The 23,551-nt window shown below is 41.2% G+C and overlaps 2 protein-coding genes across 5 annotated transcripts in view; one reads left to right on the top strand and one right to left on the bottom strand.

Moving 5' to 3' along the window:
* Nucleotides 1–4,156, top strand: part of LOC133409371 (atlastin-2-like) — a 23,221-nt gene extending 19,065 nt beyond the window's left edge. The window contains exon 15 of one of the 3 annotated variants that reach the window (XR_009769399.1): nucleotides 1,603–1,690. Coding sequence is in view for 2 of the 3 variants with exons in the window: in XM_061689235.1 (XP_061545219.1) it covers nucleotides 1,603–1,746 (144 nt within the window). In the remaining variant the exon portion in view is untranslated. Of the gene's footprint in view, nucleotides 1–1,602 lie in introns of all 3 variants that reach the window. The other 2 variants (XM_061689235.1, XM_061689233.1) reach the window with 2 other exon arrangements.
* LOC133409372 (equilibrative nucleoside transporter 1-like) lies at nucleotides 3,693–23,329 on the bottom strand. 2 transcript variants are annotated; one of them, XM_061689236.1, is made up of 13 exons: nucleotides 23,243–23,329; nucleotides 12,924–13,029; nucleotides 11,780–11,861; nucleotides 9,432–9,613; nucleotides 8,435–8,574; nucleotides 7,162–7,296; nucleotides 6,368–6,465; nucleotides 6,203–6,284; nucleotides 6,054–6,136; nucleotides 5,677–5,785; nucleotides 5,241–5,326; nucleotides 4,888–5,087; nucleotides 3,693–4,813 (listed from the first exon to the last, which is right to left on the bottom strand). In XM_061689236.1, the coding sequence occupies exons 2-13, from the start codon at nucleotides 12,950–12,952 to the stop codon at nucleotides 4,702–4,704; spliced, it is 1,338 nt and encodes a 445-aa protein (XP_061545220.1). In that variant the 5' UTR covers nucleotides 12,953–13,029; nucleotides 23,243–23,329; the 3' UTR covers nucleotides 3,693–4,701. The 2 variants fall into 2 exon arrangements, with proteins under 2 accessions (XP_061545220.1, XP_061545221.1); XM_061689237.1 differs by lacking the exon at nucleotides 23,243–23,329 and adding an exon at nucleotides 13,252–13,744.
* Between the last annotated feature and the right edge of the window lie 222 nt (nucleotides 23,330–23,551).

Genomic DNA, 23,551 nt, shown 5'->3' on the forward strand with positions numbered 1-23,551 from the left:
GTTTTTTCAAATAGATTCTCTCATTTTGAATTTGATGCCTGCAACACATCCAAAAAAGCTGGGACAGGGGCAACAAAAGACTGGGAAAGTTGAAGAATGCGCCCAAAAAACACCTGTTTGGAACATTCCACAGGTTAACACATTCAGTGTCACTGACTGCTTTAGAATTCAAACATCCATGTTAACTGGGAGGGCTGGCACTGAATGAGTTAATTGGAAAGGGGAGTGTCATAATTTGGTATAAAAGGAGCATCCCTGACAGGCTCAGGAACACTTCAGAAAAACATTTTCAGCTCACACAGTTCGTCGCTACATCTACAAATGCAAGTCAAAACTCTACCATGCAAAGCGAAAACCATATACACTGTATCAACAACACCCAGAAACGCCGCCGGCTTATCTGGGCCCGAGCTCATCTCAGATGGGTAACATGCAGATCTGTGAAGGCACCATTAATGCTGAAAGGTACACAACAGATTTTAGAGCCACATATGCTGCCATCGAAGCAATGTCTTTTTCAGGGATGTCCTGGCTTATTTCAGCAAGTCAATGCCAAGCCACATTCTGCACGGTTTACAACAGCGTGATGTAAAAGGTGATGTAACACATTGCCCCCGTCCCACCTTTTTTGAAGTGTGTTGCAGGCATCAAATTCAAAAGAGTGGAAAAAGTTGCAGTTTGAACATTATATATCTTGTCTTTGTAGTGGCTTCAATTGAATAGTTTGAAAAGGATTTGCAAATCATTGACCGGTTCAGGGTGTACCCCTTCTCCCACCCAAAGATAGCTGGGATAGATAGGCTCCAGCAGCCCGTGACCCTTGTGAGGATAAGCGCTAAAGAAAATGGATGGATGGATGGATTGTTTTTATTTACCTATTACACAACATTCCAACGGCGGCATGGTGACCGACTCGTTTGCACATCTGCCTCACAGTTCTGGGGACCGGGGTTCAAATGCCGGCCCCGCCTGAATGGAGTTTGCATGTTCTCCCTGTGCCTGGGTTGGTTTTCTCCGGGCACTCCGGTTTCCTCCCACATCCCAAAAACATGCATGCTAGGTTGATTGAAGACTAAATTGCCTATAGGTGTGAATGTGAGTGCGAATGGTTGTTTATATGTACCCTGCGATTGGCCAGCGACCAGTTCAGGACATACAACGCCTCTCGCCAGTCAGCTGGGATATCCTCCAGTGTGCCCGTGACCCTAGTGAGGATAAGCGGTACAGATAATGGATGAATAGATAACATTCCAACTTCACCTGAATTGGGTTTTTTTACAATTTTGTTTTAATTATTATTTTTTTTAATCCAGTATGTATGTGAATAAGCTTCTTTTTTTTTTTTTAAATACAGTATGTTGATGAATACAATGTATAACTTGAAATCCAATATGTATGTAAAATGTTTTAAAAAAAATACTCCAAGTTTAAAGTTGTAAAAATAAATACAGTATGTATGTGCAGTATATATTTTGACAATCCATTATCTACAGGAAATTTTATTTGATGGTAATACTTAAATGTAGTGTCTCTGGACGCACCGTCTCACTTTTTGGCAGGAAGCGTTGCTGAGTATTGTGCCTGTGTTTTACTGTGCTGTAGGTTCTCAAGCCGCTCAGTGAACATTACATGGAAGACAGCGTGCGGCAGACGGTGGTCAACTCGCTCAAAGCCAGCCTGACCGAACCCAGCGGCGGCTCCTCTTCTTCACAGCAGCAGCAAAACACCAAGTTAAAGACACACTGATGCACTTCCCTCCTCCTCCTCATCAAATCACTCTTCCTCATGTCCTTAGAACTGTGACGAGTAGATCTACACCAAAGCTTGCAGTGGCCTTTTGCCAAAAACAAAACTTTTTCTTCATTCTCAACAATGGACGCAAATGCGTTGCCTTGAAAGCACAACTACTCCCATCGAGGTCTTCAGGAAACAAAATGGAGGGCGGATGCAAGCATTAAGAAGTGATGACATCACACTCTATACGTTAATATGCGTTTGTATGCTTGTGGCATTGTCATCAATAGAAACTGTAAGGGCCAGCCTTTGTGTTTTGAGTTCAGAGCTTAACACTCGGAAATATTTTGTAGTCCTATCCTGCATGGCGCTAAAATAAGATAAAGAACCTGGAGAAGCATTTTCAACTGCGCTGCCTTCGATGATGTCGCACTTAGTACGAGAAATGAACTACTTCTTAATGGAAACGCTTAATTTGCTCCCTGACTGACATTTTGACACGATAAAGCCAATTAAAAGTGACATTGAGCAAGTTCAAGACTTGATTTGGCTGTTAGCTGCTCACAGGCTAAAAATGCTTCTCTCCATAAGTTGTATTTTTTTCATCCTTAATATATCTTTATGTCCCTCACTTGTTTTATCGCTAAAGAAAAGCTCCTAATTTGAAAACATTTTTGACATGGTTAAAAAAAAAGTGATATTGAGCAACTAAGGCTTTTGATGACATCGCTTGCAGACTAAAAGGCTTGTCATGAAGTAGTAGGTTTTTTTCCCCCCCATATTTCATTTTGCTCCCTGGCTGACATTTTGACAAGTTGATTTAAAGTGACATTGAACATGTTTAACACTTTAGCTGGCTGTTAGCAGGCTAAAAAGGCTTTCCTTGAGTTGTATTTCTTCCAAGAAAAAGGTTAACAGGCTTCAAAGGTTTTAGACCAACCACCATTTCTCTATTCATAAGTGTGCTTTTATCCACTGTAATTAATCAATAAAACACTTGACAGCTAGCAACTGTAAATTAGCACTATTGCCGCTGCTTTTAGTGCTTAATTAGCCACTAGCTGCCGTACCATGTTAAAAGTAAGCATTTAAAGCTTTAGGAGGCAAGAGAAAAGGCTTCTCTCCCAAAGTTTTATTTTTGAATAAACACTCAATTTGCTCCCTGGCTGACATTTTGACACATGAAAAGCAGTTAAAATTAAGATTAGCGAAGTCTTTAACTGGCTTTTATCTTTGCTTACAAGCTAAAATGTGTCTCCCAAAGTGTAGACCTTTTTTTTTTATTTTTAATATAATGAACGTTTGTAGTTATATGCACTGTAACTAATTAACGAGAACGGTCAAGGTGTAATAAAAAGTTTAAAGCTAAATCTTGCTAATTCAAGCTAATTAGCCACTAGCCCCCGCCGCTCCCTTTTATTGGACAAAACTACAGGCATTCTGTAATAATTTTCACCAACAATGGTTTGTAACAAATTGTGTTAAAACTGTAATCAACCAACATGTGACTTTTTGCCCTTTTTAAAAGTCGCACTTGTTCAATTCTCAGGAGCCAATAAGCAAGTAGCAGCCTCATTGAATCACCTCAAGCGCCAGTTTTGTCACACATTTTAGCATGCATGTTGGAATTAGATATTTAAATAAACTTTGTATACATTTTATAGCGAATCAGGGCTGTTTTTGTTTGACATAATTTACCTTTCCCGTTGTCGTGTTGCTGCTGTAGAAGTTTGGACGACAGAAAATGTGATCGGCTGAGTTGGGCGCAGGTGTGATGATGCCTGTACACCTTTTTAAAAACATTTACGGTAATTTATTTTTGAATGAAGTGTTTACCTTAAGAATAAATAGTTAAGACGCACTTCCGCCTTTGGTCTTTTTAAAGCCGCAAATTTAAGGCACCTTGCTTACGCGAGTTGAACTGTGGTAGCACAAATGGACGTGTGGGGGCGCCAAAGTCTTAAAAATACAATTTATTGTCCTGTATTGTAAGTGAACATGATGCGAACTCCTGTACACAAAACAAATTGCGCTTTAAAGATTCTATGCATCTCATGCCGTCGAATACAGACACCAGTAAAACATGGTCTATGCTATTGACAACCATATAAAAATAAACTCGGGAGAGTTGGTAAAAATATACAAAAATATTGGATAAGAAAATGGCGGCAGTGTCATTACCAGGTGGAACATTTCATGTCAGTGGAAAATTGCTTAGAATTAGCACTCGTGCTAATATAATACCCTTACAGCAAGGCACCTAGTTTTTCCCATCTATTTGCGGTCCATTTTAAAGGAACACAAAAATAATAATGCAACATCAGAATATATAAACATATATTTTTTTCAACAGCTATAATTTTATGGGAATAACGTTTTTTTTTAATCGTGTGACATCTCAGAAATAAAAGTACTTATTTCCCTCATAACTTCCTTCTCAGAATATTACTTTATTCTCATGACTCGAAATATTACTACTTAATTATGAAAATTGTGCCATTTTTTGAAATTTCTCTCATAGGCTTGCAAAAATGTAATATTTTAATTTGATTCTCTTTTCTGTGGCTTTAAATAACCCATTTGTACAAGTATTTTTGGCACAAACAAAAATAAAACAAAATAGCCCATAAGTACATAGTGAAAGGAGCCTCATTCGTAAAATGTCTCAAATAAGTTATAATCGAGGCTCTTGCCATACAATCGTCAGTCTGTCATGATTTCAGTCGTAATTTGAAGAAGAAAAAAACATCATCATTGATGGTTACCAGGTTGCATGCTGGGAAACAACCAGTCAGCTTAAAGGTGTCAGTCGCTTTCTTAGCTTATATAGTTGCCAAGGGGAGGAACGGGGGGGGTGTCTCTGGTCTTCTCTCAGCGGCGGCTTTCTCCCGCGGTCACGGAAAGAGCGGATGGCGTTACGTGTCGTGTGTATGTGCGCTTTGTCGTATGTACGTGGCGGCGGCCATTTTAGATGATGGCACGGAAGGCGAAGGAGAGGGCGGCCCCCAGCGCCAAGCCCAGGGACAAGAAGAAGGCCATGATGGCCCCTGCCGTTTCCGCCTCCTGCTGTGACACTTTCCTGTATACAAACACGCACATACAGCATTCACTTAAGCTCATATCATCTTAGAACGGCACTGGCGTTTTGCTCACTTGGGTCCGAAGCACATGCAGAGGCTGGCCAGGTAGCCGTTGGAGAAGGAGAAGAGGACCATGAAGACGATGTACCAGGCATCGTGTGAGAAGAGCACGGGCAGGTAGTGGCGAGGCTGCACGTTGCACAGCATGAACAGCGGCACGAACATAAGTCGCATGCCCACCAGAGCGGGGAGCCACCGGCTGTCCTTGCCAGGCTAATGCACAAACAAACGCATCGCTTTTTGGCACTTGGGGTACTTGTAAATCAAGGTACCACTATGTTACACATACAGCACCCAACATGGAGGATACAACACAATGGCGTCTGTGAGCGCGTCTGATCAATGTGAGCCGAGTTCAATACTAACCCACATGCAGACGGCCGTCAGACTTCGGCCAGCCCAGTCCATCACGTTGAAGAGGAGGAAACACGACACTGGGATGAAGTAGGTTTCTGAAAAGAGGGAAAGCTAAGTAACAATTACGACTGGTGTCTATACAAAATGGCTACCAGCTCAGTAAAGTGCCATTCACTAGCTTACTGATCATCATCGCGTGTTGTCCAGGTCAAGGTAGGGTTTGTTTTACTTTAAATGACAGTCACAAATGTTAAAATGTGATGTGATGTTTAACACTGGCTAACTACTTTTTACATTACTTAAAACAAGGCCTGTAACACTGAAAATATGAACAGTCGTTTTGCACTTCTGTAATACAGGGTACAGAATGTTACTTAAAACACTGGCAACACATTTAAAGGTTTTTACCACAGTGTCAGTTTGATCCCAGACGATTTAGACTCACCCCAGCTGCCTCCGTTGGCCACCGTGGACTTGACCTCGACGGTGACGGCCGGGAACGTCCCGATGGTGACGGTGAAGATGAAGCACACTGACAGAGCCATCACCCAGATCTTCATCCACAACGACAATATTCATTACATGACTTATTTTGTGTTTTTCAAGTGTAATGTACAGTAAAGTTACTATAAATTTACCGCCTTTTACGCTCACCAGTATCTTACTTTTTGTGACTAGTGTCAGCAGGTAGTAACGTGCAACATTTACTCTGTTGTAACTTTGTGGATAAATTGTACTTCACACATTATTTTTCATTTTACTTGATTATTTTTGTTAAGAAGTATCATGTATAAGAAAAACAACATTGTTTTTTTTTTTTACCTTGCGAAAGATTTTGACCACAGACACGTCCGGTTTGCCGTCGTGTTCATTCAAACTCGCCATTGGATGCTTCTTTCCATTTTCTGAGGGACAAGTGAACGCTCCGCTCTTATTAATACGTATGGGCAAATGAATTAACAGGAATGTACCTTGTCTGAGAAGGTCCATTTTGTTCTCGTCATCAGCAGACAACCTGGACCCGTTACTTTCCATGTAGTACTGGAAAAACTCCTGATGACCACAATAACAACAGCTATAACGGTACAATCCCAGGAGCAGGGGGGAGACAAGACAAGACAAGTATAAGGCCTTACCATCCTGGGCAGAGTCAGGTAGGAGATGATGGCGATGAGAATAACGAAGCAGGCTGTGATGAAGTAGCCGAAGGCGCTGTCCCGCAATGCCGAGCCGGCTGCAAAAAGATCACAGTCCATTTAAGACATTGTCCCGAGCAGACGGGACAGAGAGGTTACAATAGCTAACTTTTACACACTTGCTACATGTCATCGGTGGTAGCTAAAATGATTTTAGAGAACCTCTTTACACTTTTATGATGACGATAGTGATGACACTGGAACAGATTATTCCCATTATTTCGCATTGAAAAGCCATCCAGGAACACATTTGCTTTGATTTAAGGACTAGCTTCAAGATGCTTAATATTTGTTAGCAGCGTCGCTGTTGTGCTTGGTTTACTATCGTGTGATCGTTTTTGTGTCGTTTGAAGTGTGGTGTTTGGTTTTATGTTTGGTGATGTGTCATGTGGTTGTTTGGTGCCGTGTGGTATTGAGTCTTGTATGGTGTTATGCGGCATTGGTTTGGTGTCGTGTTTGGAGTTGTGTTGTGTTTGGTGTTGAGTGGTGTTTAGTGTTGTGTGCCATTTGGTGTTGCAGTTGATGCTGTGTTGTGCTTGGTGTCACGTTAAGTGGGTTTGGTTGTGTGGTGTTGTGTTGTTGGGTGGCATTTGTTTTTTTGTTGTGTGGTTGGGTGGCGTTTGGTGTTGTATGACGTTTAGTGGTGTGTTGTTGAGTGGTGTTTGGTGTAGTGCGGTCTTTAGTGTTGCATGTTGTGCTGCATTTGGTGTTGCGTGGCGTTGTGTGTTTCATACAGGCCAGGGCGCAGATCATGGAGAAGGCGGCAAAGGTCCCAGCGAGGCCCTGGCCGCTCATGATGGGTGTGGTGTAGGAGGTGGGCAGGATCCCTGCTAGCCCGAACAGGCTGCCCTGCAGAACTGCCCCGAACGCTGAGGGGGGAAAGACATCACATATTGAAGTTACGTTCTCGAGTCAATTAAAAACAACAAAGGCAAAGGCCGATAAGAAGTGGACCTAGGGGGCGGAAAAACAATTCACATGAACACGTGCTCAAATATAAATTGTTAATGTCAAAATGGCAGGAATGTGCAAGCGCTGATAAAGCTTCAAGGCCACAGCCTCTTCTTAGTCTCAAGCAAACATGGCGCAGCTGAGGCTTGCTCTTTACAAACAAACACGCAGCGTGAGATCACACACTCTGCAAGGAACCCAATGATGCTGAGCTTGTCTGGTTGTTTTCACAGGGCCTGAGAACATGTGGAAATCATCATTTACAGTGTGAAAATGAGGAAGTGGAAAGGCTATCAGAAGAATAATGAAGGGAGGATACATTCTCACAGATTTATTATTTGTTAGGTTCAGCTTTAAGAGTGGAAACAGCTTGTAAGATATTTGAAAGTATACGCAAAGATTGTCTGTCAGAGGCCGAGGGTGCTCATTTACTCAGCTGCAATGGGGGGAGGGACATTTTTGTAATAATATTCAAACTGAAAAATTCCTAGTGAAAATTAGATTTGAATTAGATCATTAGAAGAAATGGAGGGAAACAACCACAGTACAAATAACACAGTGTCAGATGGCTGAGTTTTACATCTTGGCCTGTAGTCAGGTACTAGTTCCAGTGAGAATTGACCAAATGCTAACATTTTAGTTGCTATGGTAACATAAAACAAGATGAGTCACAATTACCAGTATATTACTGGAGAAATGTGGACAAATAACCAGAGTACAAAAGGTGCCAAGGCAGATCATACCTGAAAACAGGGCCCAATGTAAAATCTTATATTATTTCTCATGGGAATTGCGGAAACGCTAATATGTTAGCAGTTGGTATGCTAACAGAAAAAAACGATAGGTCACAATAACCAATATATTATTTGAGAAATGTAGAGAAACAACCAACATACAAAAAGTCCCATGGCAGATCACACAGGATTTGAAATACGACATTTATAACCTTAGTTAAGTCTCCACGCTTGTACTCATTTGAGAGACTGCTTACGTCGCTGCTGTTTTGGTTAACAATGGAACTCAGACCGCCATTCAACTTGTGCCTTGGGGACTCACAGTTGATGAAGATGATCTTGATCATGGTGAGGGTGAAGAAGGGCAGCGGGGTCACGTCCACCTTGACAAACAGCGCCGTCAGCAGGAAGACCACCAGGATTACCGACAGGCTGCCCGAAATGCGCAGCTTCAGAGGGATCCTGAGCACAAACCATCAGCATATAAATGTTGAGCTACACGATAGTAGAGTAAAAGTAGTCTGTGTGAACATAACATTCCTGCGTGTATATTTGGGTACAGAAACAATCACAGATCTCATAATCTGACCAAAATTAAAGCAAACATTCCATAGACACACCCACACAGATCACTTCACCTATAGTGGCGTGAATGTTGGGGGAGTAGGTGCAAACAGCGCCTTCACAGTACAGTAATCCCCCCCTACTCCCTGGGGTAGAGGGGCTAAGCCCTACCCTGAATAGCGCACAACCGCGAGTAGTTGTTGGCCCCAATAAAAATGTTTACAATTACAGTTTGAACCGTAAACATACCACCAACTATGACCCAAAAGCACTTTGTTATCACTTCAAACGTATTTCACAACATTACCCTTAAAAATAAATGGTTAACAGATGAATTGATTTGGGGAAAAGAATGCACCTGAAGTGGGGAAAATGTGATTTTTATGTAATAATTGATCAAGGAAATTTAGTAAAATGCGTCTCTAATTTTTTGATTGCAAAATTAACATTTGAAGAAAATTATTGATCTTTAATTTAGTAGTAGTGGAGTAGTTGATGAATTTATCCATGTGTTTGTTAGTTATCAGGACTGCTTCCTGGTTCCTGGAAGATGAGGAATACACGGCTGGTGCCATTATGATTCTGGGGAGGGTGAAAAAAAAATCCATCTTTATCCTGAGCCTAACTGAGAATTAATGGGTGCGTCCTCAGCCCCATCGCCAATTGTAAAACTGTATACATCCCAATATTAGCTGCCAAAATGGATGCTGGTGGTGACCCAAGACTTTTGCATGCACTTTTCAGGCGCGGGTTACCTCTGGTGGATGAAGGAGTTGAGGCAGGTGAAGATGAGCAGAGGCACCATGGCGCACAGCGTCATCACGTTGTTGAACTTGGACTCCAGGACGTTCCGGGTGTCACCACCATCCAGCGTGCCGTTGGCCGTCTGATTGGTGGAGAGCTCGCTGGGCGGGTCCTTCAGCCTGCTGGTGAAGTACTGCAGAGAAATTACACAAGAATTCTGTCACGTAAATCAATGAAGGGTGGCTGCTATAATGTTTGGCAAGGAGAATGCCCAACCATTGCATAAACAGTGAACGAAAAACCGGGCCAATGACAGCACAGGAAGGCGGACTTAATGAGAAAAGCAAGCAATAGCGAAGCAGAAGAATGAATCCTGCCTGACAATTATTATAGGTCTAAAACAAAACGTGGAAATTACTGAGCTTGTACCAGGTACAATATTACCGACATTTTATTAGTGTAGGGCTGGGCGATTAATCAATTTAATCGATATATTGTTTTTTGGGGGTCCCATCGATTTTTGGTAAAAAAAATAAATAATAAAAATATTTTCCCGCTGAACAGCTTCACGGCCACTTTTTTTGGACCCTTCTGTTAGGGTACCAAGTGCATTCGTATGGTATAGAAAAAGGTGAAGTTGGACCCACTGAGATGAAAGTTTGTAATTCTGACCGCCACTGTCCAATGCAAAAAAAAAAAAAAAAAAAATATGTAATTTATTCCATTTCAAAATAATATTTAAAAAATTGAAATTGAAAAATAAACGTAAAAATAATTTACTTAGGGGAAAAAAATACAAATGATAATTAAAAAAACAACAACTTTCAGCTAATTTCGCTGAAATTATATATATTTTTTGTGACAAAGAGCCAAACAAGAAGATGCTCTGTGTTCTCTCCATGTGCCTACTTTAACTCACTTAACTGATAACGAAGCTGAAATTCCACCACTTAAGAAGTTAAACTTCCTTAAAGCTCAGTGGGGGATAGGAATTACGTTGGACATAACACCGTAGGATTAACATTGGTGAGTGCAACCAGGTGGACTTGGGAGGAACTGACCGCAACACAAACTACCGTATTTTCACAACCATAAGCCGCACTTAAAAGTCTTAAATTTTCTCCAAAATGGACGGGGCGGCTTATAATGCGGCGCGCCTTATGTGTGCACCAAGTTCCAAAATCTGTAAATGTTGTGTCACTTCAATGAGCGCTCCGCTTGACTGACTGGGAGCATTTCCTGCCGACACCCTGCTTATAGAGAGGAAGGCATGCGGACAGCATATATATATAGACAGCATGCGGACGTAAAGGGGGAAGGGTGCGCGTGACAGAGGATGCTAAAGACACCCCCCCAGTAGGCATATAGTTCCAGTATGTGCATCGGTTTGGCTAAGGACCCCCGAAAATGGCACCTATGGAGACACACGCTTACGAAGCACAGTTTAAACTGGAAGCTATTAGTTACGTGGAGGAACATGGAAATCTTGACTGCTACTTTACGAGCGGAGGCTGGCTTGTGTGGAAACAAGGCGAGGTGGCCCGAGTTGGAAGACCAACTCGAGCAATGGATTAAGGAGCAATGAACAGCAGGGAGAAACGTCTCTACAGTCACCATTCGACTGAGGGCGTTCAAAGTGAAGTTGCGGGCGGCGTGGGAGCCATGGATGACAGAGGGCGAACACAGCTTTACTAAGACTAGGACGCAGCGCCGGGCGAGTTACGGCAACATTTGTGAATGGATTGTGTATGCTTGGGCTAACGTGTCTGCTTGCACTGTTGTTCGCGCTTTCGTAAAAGCCGGCATCATTTCTGAGGAGCCGCACGGCAACGAGACTGACTCCGACAATGACGAGAGGGAAGCTGGCGTGTTTGATGGAGAACTTGCCCATCTGTTCATTTCGGATGCAGAAGATGAGGAATTTGACAGATTTGTGGATGAGGATTGATACAAAAATAACGTGAGTACATTGTTAAATACTTCAATAAAGTACAACTGAACTCAGTTTTGCTCCCGCTGCCTTTTTAAAAACATTGTTTTAGCGTGCATGCATGCTACTGTATGTTTTAAACTAGCGTGTGTTTTACCATGCCTGCACCCAATAATACGGTGCGCCTTATGTATGTGTTAAATACAGAAATAGACCCAGTAACTGAGACTGCACCTTTTAACACGGTGCGCCTTATGGTCGTGAAAATGCGGTACATTGCTTTCTCTTTAAGTAGGTCACAACCTTTCTAACCAGGTCGTTAGAAGACCACCAAGGGAGATGGGGGGGCCTACCCCACTATCACTTCCATCTGTGTGTCTGCGGGTGTGTGTGGCTTCAGGCATTAGTGGCCTCTGTCGTTTGCCATACCATGGTGGCTGTCATGAAGAAGTTCCACGGCAGGAGGGTTCCCAAGCCCAGGATGAAAAAGATCAGCCACACTGCATTGTATCTTAGAAACACATGAATGAATACAAGTCATAGTCACTGTAATCGGGGTTTAAAGGAGACCTACCAACTTTAAGATGTTTGTAAGATTTTTTACATCTATTTGATCAAATTTAAGACCCATAGTTCAGTAAATGTGACCGCTATGGGTTTAAAATCAAATCATAACATTTAATCCACCGCTAGGTATTGACCCGCTTAAAAATCTAAAGTTACATCATTTAAAAAATGATTTCATTAAACTTATTCTGCTATCTTTTTTTTTCCTTTTCCGAAAAAAAGAGAGAGAAATTAATCTGCATCTGCATATATTTTTTGAGGATTAATTTTAGAGCGGTTCACATTGAGCCATGAACAACGTTGGTAAAAAATAAAAGAAAAAAATAAATAAAAGTTTGACATACTATGCAAAATAATTATGAATCATGATTCATCATTAATGCAAGCTGCTTAAGTTCCATCTTAACAAAATATTGGCATCAATTGTGATTTTTCACAATTGATACCAGTGGAGAAGATTGCATATTCATAACATCTGAATAAATTCAGGAGATTTAACGATTAACGGTCACCTTTAAAGATAGTTACGAGCGATAAAAATGTAACTGATTTAAGCCATTTGTGAGTAGCTTCTTGGTATACGTGTATTATTTAAGTCATCCATCCACTCTTACCACTTATCCTCAGTAGGGTCGCGGGTGTGCTGGCGCCTCTCTATGTTTGATTCAAATATCATCCTTTGCTACATTTAAATCAGTACAGTACAAAAAAATGCACCTGTAAACTATAGCACAGATTATTGTTGCTGCCAAAGTCTAATTTGAGTTTTTATGATTCCACTTTCATTTCATCACTACTTTGACACTGACCTCACATTAAAAAGTAACTTTCACTGATGTTTACTTGCACATAAGCAAAACTTCAAAGTCATTGCACAAATCTGACTAATGCTTTGGAGACACTGTAAGCATATAAAAAAATGTTATATGGATACCTATTTGGAAAATTTAGTTGACAAACAGTCAAAAAGGCAATGTAGTTAGAAGAACTGCAGCTTTTGGCTTACTTGTCTCTGGGCGAGTTGATGGCGGTCATGGTTGTTCTTTGCGTCCTAAACACACGTGTGTAATGCGGCGGTCCGGTCGGGCGTTGTGATCAGGACGGCACAGCGGCTGTGAAAAGCAAAGATAACAGGAAATGCACAGTGGCAAATGTACAAAAAACTGTCTTTATCATCAGCGGCCAGAGATGCGCACCTCCTCAAAAAATTTGAATATTTGTCCTAGACAACTGGCCAAAGTTCAAATTGGACATGAAAAGAACAAACATGTGGTGTTTCGACTGGTTAAACATTAAAGCACAATCAAAGAAATGTCATAATGTTGTAAACTTACATAAATACTGTAGTAGACGAGAACCACAAATAAAGCCCTCATGTAAATTCACCTTACAAAAAAAAACTTGCAAAGCAGAGTTCTCCTGTGGTGCACACCATAGAGCAAAGAGCCTGTGATGCTTTGTTCTCAAAAGTGGAGACACTGCTGTCTCTCTTTTTTGGACCTGCCCCTCTTCTTCCCCCTCCGTCCTCCACTAAATCCTTACAACTCCTTTTGACATTCCTGGCAGGAGATTGCCACGAAAATTTAAGAGGACGTCAGATTGAAGGTTGTTTGACCGTCATTTTTCCACGGCGCCTCCCTTTTCAATTTCTCCCTCCATTAACCAGCACATTTCACACTGATGTGTCACCTCTCAGTTTCATCAAGGGTGCCCCCCACCTTCTCCTCACTATGAACAAGCAACCATGTAATGCCGCCGCTGAATAAAATATTTCATAGGAGAGTTTCATTGGAGAGTGCTGAAATGAAGGCAAGTGAATCAATCAATCATTCAATGTAACTAATGGTCAAAATGTAATAAGCCAGTGGTGGCTTTGTGCAAGCAAAGCGGAATTGAGTTTTGTTGGCTGCACGGATTAGCGTTAACAACAAACATGCAGTTATCGGACCAAATTTTAGCATTTTCCCTTGCGATCAAAGTCAGCAAAGGCCAGATTCTTGGAAGTTTCAAAAGATTATTCTGAGCAATTGACCTGTGTCGTGGGCTGTGATAAGAGTGATTTTTCTTCTTCACGAACCGCATGCAAAATTGTTGGTACCAACAATCCTCAATGTTAACATGCTCAACATTTATGATGGTGTGATCAACACGGTGGTCACACTGTTGCCGGACACAAAGAGGGGAATCTGGTTTTTTTTCCCTGTTTTTTTTTGGAGTGGTTGTTTATGATGTCTCACAAATCATTCACCACAGTAGAAATGACCAAGCAAAGAGTTTGAAACCGCAATGTAATTACCTTCTATTTCTTCTTTCTTCAACCTTTTTTGTGTTTTCCCTTAGTCTGGATGCCCTGTGGCACCACACTGCCTCTCACAGGCCTGGCTTTGTACTACAACAGACTTATCGTTTGGGGCATTGTCATTGGAAATATTCTGTGTGTAGTGTGTGGTATGTTGGTCATCTCCACTACACAACACACACTAAGAACTTTTCATCATGTGTGGAGTCTCTCCCGTTTAAAAATCAGTAAAGATGTTAAAACTGTATGTGTGTACCCCGCTTCATTTAACAGCGTTAGCTTCTGATAAAGCAGCACTGATTTGATTGCTCTGTGAAGTTGTCAACGTGGTGGAAGTGCGGTGCGGGGTGTATTTGTGTTTGGTTATGTCAATGCGGCGCTTACAAACCGAGAATAGTGTATGAACTCCACAAGTTAAAATTATTTCATTGTCGTTAAGGCAGTGGCTCACTTGCATGAGACCGGGCCGTCGCTTCGAACGGCCCATTTCAGCAAGAAGTACTGTGCTATTATAATTTTTTATCATTGGGGTATTTAGACAAAAGCATGGCAGTGACTTTTTATTAAGACACCACAATTGTTTTAAATTGTGGGGGGGAAATGCATGTCTCTAACTGCTCACCCTCATGTTATTGATGCACCACGTGTCAAGCTGTTCCTCTACCAAGACAGATACCAATAAAGAGTGCTTTAAGTGATAAAAATAGAACATTTTCCCACTTTAACCAAGTCAATAGAAACTTTTCCCCGCCTCTTGCCCAAAGTCAGCTGGGATAGGCTCCACCTCACCCGCTAACCTAATGAGGAAAAGTGGTATGGATAATGGATGGATGGAACATGCTAACTGATTGGTAAGGTCTCATTCACTCCCACTGACAGCTGTTGAATTCAAATATCCATGTTAACATGGAGGACTGGCAGTGAATGAGTTAATGTGCTCTCACACAGGACCAGTCCCAACTATCACATCATCATGACATATTAGCTTAATTGCAATACTTATTTTTTAGTATCCTTAAAAAGCAGAGCGGTGGTTGTCATTAATAACTGCATTGATGATACGTCACGCCTATATGACACACCTAAATTGCCTGCATTAGATCATGCATTAGCAAGCAAACAACAGCTTTTGACTAAAAGTCCTTGATATTATTTCTTTATATTTTTCAACAAGATGGGAGAACGTCTGTTCTGAACTCCTGTTTCAATGCCATAGTGTCGTATTGAGCGTAATGAAGCTCGGCTTTGAATAGCTGACGTCTTGGTCATTGTTCTTCAGGCCGCAAACTAGTTGAGAGCGATGTAGTGCGCTCCACTTCGACCCAATTGCATTCAGATCAACCATCTATTAATCGATTGTGATGCCCTTTCTAAATGCGAGTTGCTTTGTGATTGCACTTGATACTGGAACTAGAAACCTTTGGAGGACCATTACGTGAACTATTGTTAGGGCTGTCACGATAATTACGATATCGATTTTTGTTTGATAAATGAAATGGACACGATAGTTTTTCCGGAATCGATAAATTGTTACTGTTCTGGTGTGCCGGTGCACGGATCACACAGTGAGCTGTCTCATTAGCCGCCGGTGGGCTCATGGAACGCCGGCGGACCGGTACACTCTTGCCGGTATTGGCTCCGTCCAATACACTACAGCCTTGCTCCATGTGCAGCACATAGATTCACACAACAAAGACACTTCAGGGAACAGTAAATGTTTACTGTTTTCACTAGCCTGCAAGCTAATGACCTAGCCTGCAAGCTCCCGAGCTCGTGAGTTAAGGAGCTAATCAGCTCACTCCACCACAGCTATCTTGATTAAAACGTCAGCGCTTCGCTCAGAGTTGTTTTGTGTGTTAGTCCCCAATTAACACACATGGGACAGTTAACGGTTTATCATGTTCGCTAGCCCAGGAGCCAATGAGCTAGCAAGCTAGGGAGCTAAATAGCTCGCTCAACCGCAGCGAAGTCATTTAAAACGTCAGCGCCTCTCTGAGTTGATGTGTATGTTAGTCCCCAATTAACACCAACACGGGAAAGTTAATTGTTTATTAACCATAACTCAGTGGCACACAGTCAGCCAGTAGTTGACAACAGCGAAGGTCAACGTATATTAGATTGATAGGTGAAGGGCTCGTCTTCAGCGGACAAAAAAAAAACTATTTAATAGAAAAACCACAAAGGAAATTATTTTAATAACAACAATAATAACAACAACAACAATACTAATTTAAAAGCAAAAAAATGAAATGAAATAAAAAGAAGGGCGGGCCTTTGATTTCAGAGGCATAAAAAAAAAAAAATATCGTTTATTGTGATAGTTTTTGCGAAAATATATCGTCTTTATTTTTTTTTATCGTGACAATCTTATCTCTTGTCTAGGTTTAGATTTATCAGGGGCCAAAAGACAATCGTACAAGGGGGTGGCAGTCCTTTCGAGAAGTCCAGGAACCTTTGGGGCCAAGGACTGCGACACTGACCATTTAATTGGAACCTTTTTGCTCCAGGAACTACAAGTACCAATAAGTTACTACAACTTTTAAGGTGGAAATATGGCTTATTGTCATACATCACACTGTTGTGGTAATTCCACATACCACAATAACAGTGTATTAATATAATTTGCTGATATGCATCTAAAGTCAACACACTTGAGTGTCCATACCCCACACACAAACACACATCGTCATGATTATGCTGTCAGTGCAAAGAGAGAGAGAGAGAGAGAGCTCCATAACGACGAACAATTCACAACATCCATCTGTAGATTAAAGAGTCCACTACCATGTGAACCGAACCACCATGGACTAATAATGTTTGTGACATTGCAGGTTAGCCTACCTTACATTCAGGGGGTATGAGTCTCTCTTTCGTGGCTAAACCAAAGCAGCAACATAGCTTTTGTTTTCAGTGACATAACTTCACTGGACAGCCTCGAATCCTGCTAAGCGTCTCTCTTTTAGGTCAGCGTGTCATTAAATGCAGGCCAGCTGGCATCATTCGCCTTGCTGTTGAAATGCAGCACACACATTTTGGAGTCTGCGGAGTTGGCATTGGAGTGGCAATCAGTTAAAAATAAATAAAAAATCAGACAGCAACCCATTGGGGGAGGAGGGGAGAATAAAAAAAATAACCCCATTTGATTAGGTACAGGTGCAGTAGATGAACAGGAATACTATTGTGTTCTTCAACAGTCTGGAATAAAACATTTTCGCAAAAGGTCAACCCTTTATAGAACGTGTACACACTTAACAGTATTGACATTTATGATGACCTCGCTAAAAGGCCAGTCAGTCCACACACACAACAGGATTGAATCATTTGCACGTCATTGCTAACAAAAACATACAACCATGACATCGTTCTCCACCCACATGACATGGCTTCGGCAAAAAAGCCATTCAATGTAGCATCGTCGTAGAATCAAGCTTTCAAACCAAAATGGGTGACTTCCTGTAAAATTCACACATGGGTCTTTGAAACTTCTCCTTGTGTCCTGTTGTGAGCCTGCCAACCCTATTTTGTGTCAATCAGTAAAGCTGGTGTCAGGAGCTAATATTATATTTAACATTCCATGGGGAGCTATTGAGGGAGTTTTTTGTTTTTGTTTTGCTTTGTTGTTGTTTTTTTATTTGGGGGGGTCAATTCATATTGTTTCACCAAGATACACACACCTGCAAGAATTGGTGCATTTGCAGGTATGTTGAGGCCCCTCCAAAAGATAATCAATTTATCAGAATAACAGGAAAACTGCGAGCTACAATGAACATGCTCTTACACCCAAGTAAGGCTGGGCGATTTAATCACTAAATTGATTTTTTGTGGTCCCATTTTTCCCCTTTAGCAGCTTCCTGATGACGTGCACGGTTTACTCGGAAGACATGGTGCTGAAGTTTTTTTCAGTCATTTGTTATTGGTTACTGTATGAAGGATTTAATTTACATTTTCAGGGACAAAGGTTAATTGTGTTCAGTGACAGTTTTGTTACATGTAAATCCCAAAGGGAATATTTGATGTTAAACTGTCAAACGTTTACAGCGTTTAGTAGAATGTATTAGGGTGGTTTAAAGGGCCACTTTGTTCAAGCGTTTTCTTTTTATTGAAAGGGTGATGATTAAAATTGGAGATTGGGGATATTATTTACAGGCCAAGTGCCGAGCCCTAATTTCAAGGGTAAGCCTTGAAATGGTCAACAAACTTTGTGTCCATGTTTCACCCATTTAGGATTTTGCAATGTACCATCATCAATCTGACTTGGATAACTACCTCTGATTGGGGTTCATTTGAGCAAATTCCATTGTAGGAGTTTGTCAAACAAAAGTAGGAGCACTTGAAATTCTCCCAAAATGGCTGACTTCCTGTTCAATATCGAGCATTAGTCCTTTAGACTTTCCTGTTCCTCCAGTTATGATGCATGTACGTATGTCCACCCAATTTCATGTCGATTGGTCAAACTGGTGTCAGGGGCTCATTTGTTCCAACTTTCCACTTTTCTAACTCACGGTACCGAGTTGTGTGTGTCATGTTGGGGACTTTTAAAATACATATTTTACAGGCATTTGCAAAAAAAATCCGTTTTTAGCCGCGATAAAACCTTCAAATAGGAGATTAATTTGTTGATAGAATAATAAACAGCAACTTCGAATGGCTTACACAAACCACATTTTGCAAAGCCCCATGTCAACGTAACAAATGTCATGTAGGCTACAAGGGACCGAGATGACACACACCGCTTAGCAATTGTATCCCTGCTCATCTAAAATGTTCTTATTCAGAACAGAGGGTAAAAAAAGTGGCACTAAAAACATAGAAAATCTGCTTCTTGTGTGGTATCTCATCCGAACATCTCCACCCCACTCTAACGCTGCTTGTATTATTTTGCCAACGGCAAAAGAAAGAGCAATGATAAATGGTGTGGCTATTTTTTTGTGCGCTTTCACACTGAGTCTATTATCAGTGTTACGCTGTGCTCACAGACTAATAATTATTGTGGAAATGTGCACACTATGCTCCCGACCAGTTGATTTAGTAGTCGTGTGGTTTTGCTTTTGGTTTTAGGCTGAGGTCCAGAGTCAGCAGTCACTCCTTCAAACTGCCATTTCCACTATTTGTACAAGCAGGGCCAAAAAGATTCAACTGAGGGGAAAAAAATAATTCTACAGTGTAAATGGCTATTATTACACACACAAAAATAGATGGTGAGCATGTAAAAAATGAGCAAATGTTTTTTTTTTAAGTTTGTGAGATCATGGTTTTTTTGGGGGGAGAGAGTGTGGAGGAGAATAATAATGTGATGACCATAGACTCAAAATGTATCAAGAAATACTGTCCTGGCTGCTCAACACCATATGCCTAAAGTGACAATAACTCGACAACAATAAAAGAACGTACCTAATTGAGAAGTAACTGAAGAGACGACTCCTTAACCACCCTCACCTGAGTCACCCTCCATCACAAAGAGATTCTTTAATTTTTATTTTTTCCTTCAGCTTTGTCTTTGGAGTCAATGCCCCCACCCGTCTCCAAATCCCTCTAAACAATTCCCACCCATTAGACAAGATTAGGACAAAGCCCATCATGTTTGTTGGTTCAGGAGAGGTTGAACTGGGGAAAGCAACACGTCTATCACCCCAGACAGGGTATAATCACCTCATCCGTCACACACACTAATCACCATTGATTGATTTTTTTTTTCTTCCTAGGGATTCCCAAACAGATGTGTTGGGAAACAAAATCAAGTGCATGGCAATTGGGTGAAGTCGCTCAATTTCTTTTCGTAAATTCGTGTTCCTATCCTGATTGATGTACTGTACACGAGTATTTTTGACTCGTGGGGCAGAAGCATTTGGGTCTTGAAAAGGTTTGACTAAGATGAGCAGACATTTTCCTCAGAAATTCAAAAAAACTATACATATACAGGTAGGCGTGACAAAGGACATTTGTTTTGGACTAAATGCTCATTTGTGTACAAGAATAGACAGTGTGTTCTAAAATGTAAAGGTCACTTGCCCTTATCAGTCTCTCCAGGATTTCATGACTGCACTGATTCTCCTGAATTCAACTGTAAATATCAATATAATGAACGTAGACTACAGAGAAAGGCTATCAAAGGCTCGATTAAGACTATGTTTCAAGTGAGCCAAATTCAGATTATTATTTTTTTTTTGCTCTCAAGTGGGGTATGGTATGGTAGTGTAAAGAAAAAAAATAATTTCAGATGGGTATCTTCAGTTGGAAATTAGGAATCTTCCAAATGTAAATAAAAATCTTGTACATGCTCCATATGCAACACGATTAGAAAGTAAACAGATTGCATAAACCTTGTCAATGCCAGCTGGACGTCATCAAAATACAATTATTGGTGACAGACGTGTTTACTACAGAATTCGCTCAAACATGCACAAAAACACTAACTGGCAGCCTGTGGAATAATGTGGAAGTTACCCTGATTCAAATCGATGAGGGAGGGGTGAGTCAGCCCAGGTCAACGTAAAATAGTACCATGATGCTTTGAGACACAAGTATTGTTATATTATCTGTCTACATGTACAGCTGCACTTTGTGTTCCGTTATCCATTGCTGAAAGGGTAACAACACTGCCACATAGATGTTAATTGCTAGCCTGTGTGCCTAGGGTGTTTCCCATTGTATGTTAGCATTAAGCTAGCAGAGGCTATGTAGTTGTTCTAAATACACAACCTGTAATTTTGTAACTCTTTGTTTTATGTTTAGTTTGACAGGAAACTTCGGCCCTTCGTAAACCCTTGAATCTGCTTGAAGAATATTTACTCGTTATCTGCCAGACTGCTGCTTGTTGTGAAGTGAGTTAGGTCACCTGCTACCATACAGCGCTTGCATCGGAAGTTTGCACTCGCAAGACAAAGTGTTTTCAAAAAAAGAAATCATTCAATCGCTGTCTCATATTTTGAAGAACGTACAAGTCGCCTCACTCGTATCTCAAGGCACCACTGTGTTTGTATTTATGTATTACTTCCGTGTTGACGTGGAGTTATTTGCAATTTGGGCATCTGCACATGCCAGTTAGTTCATGTGTTCAGTGTAAAAACAGATATTTGGAATCTGTGTCATTGGAAGTGTCATGAAAATAGAGTGAAAAAAATACATTAAAATGTTTTTTTACATAAAGTCCTTATATCCGAATAGGCCTCTAGATCTTCAGTGTAAATCCAGCCAAAAATGATGCAAAAATGGAGGGTCAACATATGCAATGGCAGCAGTGGGCTTCAGCTTTTTCATCAGCTGTTCCTTCTTCTTGGAGAAAACAAAGCCCGCATTCTGACTTCTCGTCCTTGCGTCAGGTCCAGCGTGCTCAACACAAATAGCACAGCCACGTGTGGCGTGGCGGCCAGCCAGGAAAGCGCTTGCATAGCTCTTTACGTGACTTGTGTCACGACACCTTCCTGATATCATCCGTTGTTACTTGACAAAAAAAAAAAAAACCCGAAGGCTGATAAGAATCTGATTTTATCATGGCACCTTCCTGATCTACATCTGTCCTGTTTTGGGTAGTCGCTTTGCAACTTTTCAACTTTAGCAGGTCACACCACACTACTTTTCCACGTGATCGTTGAAAATAGAAAAATGGAATCAAGCTACAAGCAGGTGGGCACGTGTAAACACTTACACAAAAAGACACATTGTTGCCTGCAGGAAATGTAATGTCCCACTGGATCTTCCTTGTGGTGCTCTTTCTTTTAGATAGACCTTAGATGAAAAATGTCAATAATCCACCACCGAACCGCTATTTGAACTTGTGACTTCTTCCTGACCTACAACCAAACTCAAGCTCCACAAAATGCTTTCCCAGATTAAATTACTGTAAATACACCATTTTATTGGTATAACGCCAAATTAAAAGCCAAATAAAAGATATAAGACAGAAGGACATTAAATATACATAGAACATGAGGAATAGTGCACCTGATTGATAAATCACCACAAGTTTTGTCACACTAGCTGTACACATTTGTCACTCTTTACAGCTTTTGACAGGCTATAAAATACACCAAGAGCTGAAAAAGACTGAAGACATTCAATAATTGCAAGCAACACGAGAAATACCCTCATAAACAAAATGGCATCTGGTGATCCCCTAAACTGCCATTTGGTACCCGGATACCTCATTTTCAACACATTTGGTGTCACAGTCGACGTACACTTGTCCATGTCACTTTAGCCACTTTCTAGTGACAATATATTACAACGAGATAAGGAATACAGATGGAATTCAATTATTGACCATGACCAACATGGCAACTCGTTATTGCATGAAGGGCCATTGTAGGGTCCACGTACCTCTATTTCTACACCTTTGGCTGTCGCAGCAGCCGTACACATACTTGTCACTATTATTCCTTTTGAGTGTCTGTAAATTTACACATAATGGTTAATAAGACTATAATAAACTGTAGTAACTGTAATGAGCTATTACCAGGAAAACACGAGGACTAAGTTATGTGTTCAACGGCCATTTTGGGGCAGGCGTACCTCAGTTTCTACTCTCTTGTCCACATTTGTCACTTTCACGGCTGTCATGTGACAAAGCACCCCAATATGTCAAAGACACTTTGTATTAAATAGTTTCATCATCCCTCCATTAATAAGGTTTACCCTTATCGATTAATTTGCAAGCAACGGATGCCGCGTGGTCGTATCACGCACGCGGTGCACTAGCAATTAGCCAAGAGCGTTCACGCCACACGTCGCTTGGCGCTAAATTTAATTCGCCGTAAACAAAGGCGGCGGTGTCTGCCAGAGTGTCACCCAAACGCCGGTCGACCGCTCGGTACCCTTGTCGTCCTCTCTCTTTCCTTTCGCAACACAGTGTCCACGCAGTCAATTCCAACCAAACAGCGCAAAATTGATTACAGTTGTATGTGAATTAATCCGCAATTGATGTGTGGAACGGCGGATTTTCCACGGTTTAACAGGTTTCGACTTGGGCAATGAGACTCGTAGTGAGTGATAGTGGCGTGTCTACTGTGGCAAATGTACAATTATCTTACCTTGTCAGCGGACCGCGTGGACTTTGTGTTTTGTGTTGAGTATCCTCAGCGCGAGGGGAGCCTCGCAAGTACCGCGCTGCCTTCAGGGACACCTAGGGGGGGGGGGGGGAGAAACAGTGCTGCCCAGACAGACGCTGTAAGCCGAACCTAAAATTACGAGTATATGTTTTAGCAATACTTTAAATCGACGCAATGGCGTTTTATTGTATTGATTGTGCTGAAATTGTGAAATATTGATAGCTTAAGCGCACGGAGTTGATAATTTAGGAAATTCCGATTGTCCAAAAAACCATTAAACCTACCATCATC

The sequence above is a fragment of the Phycodurus eques genome, chromosome 11, assembly GCF_024500275.1.
Source record: "Phycodurus eques isolate BA_2022a chromosome 11, UOR_Pequ_1.1, whole genome shotgun sequence".
Lineage (NCBI taxonomy): Eukaryota > Metazoa > Chordata > Actinopteri > Syngnathiformes > Syngnathidae > Phycodurus > Phycodurus eques.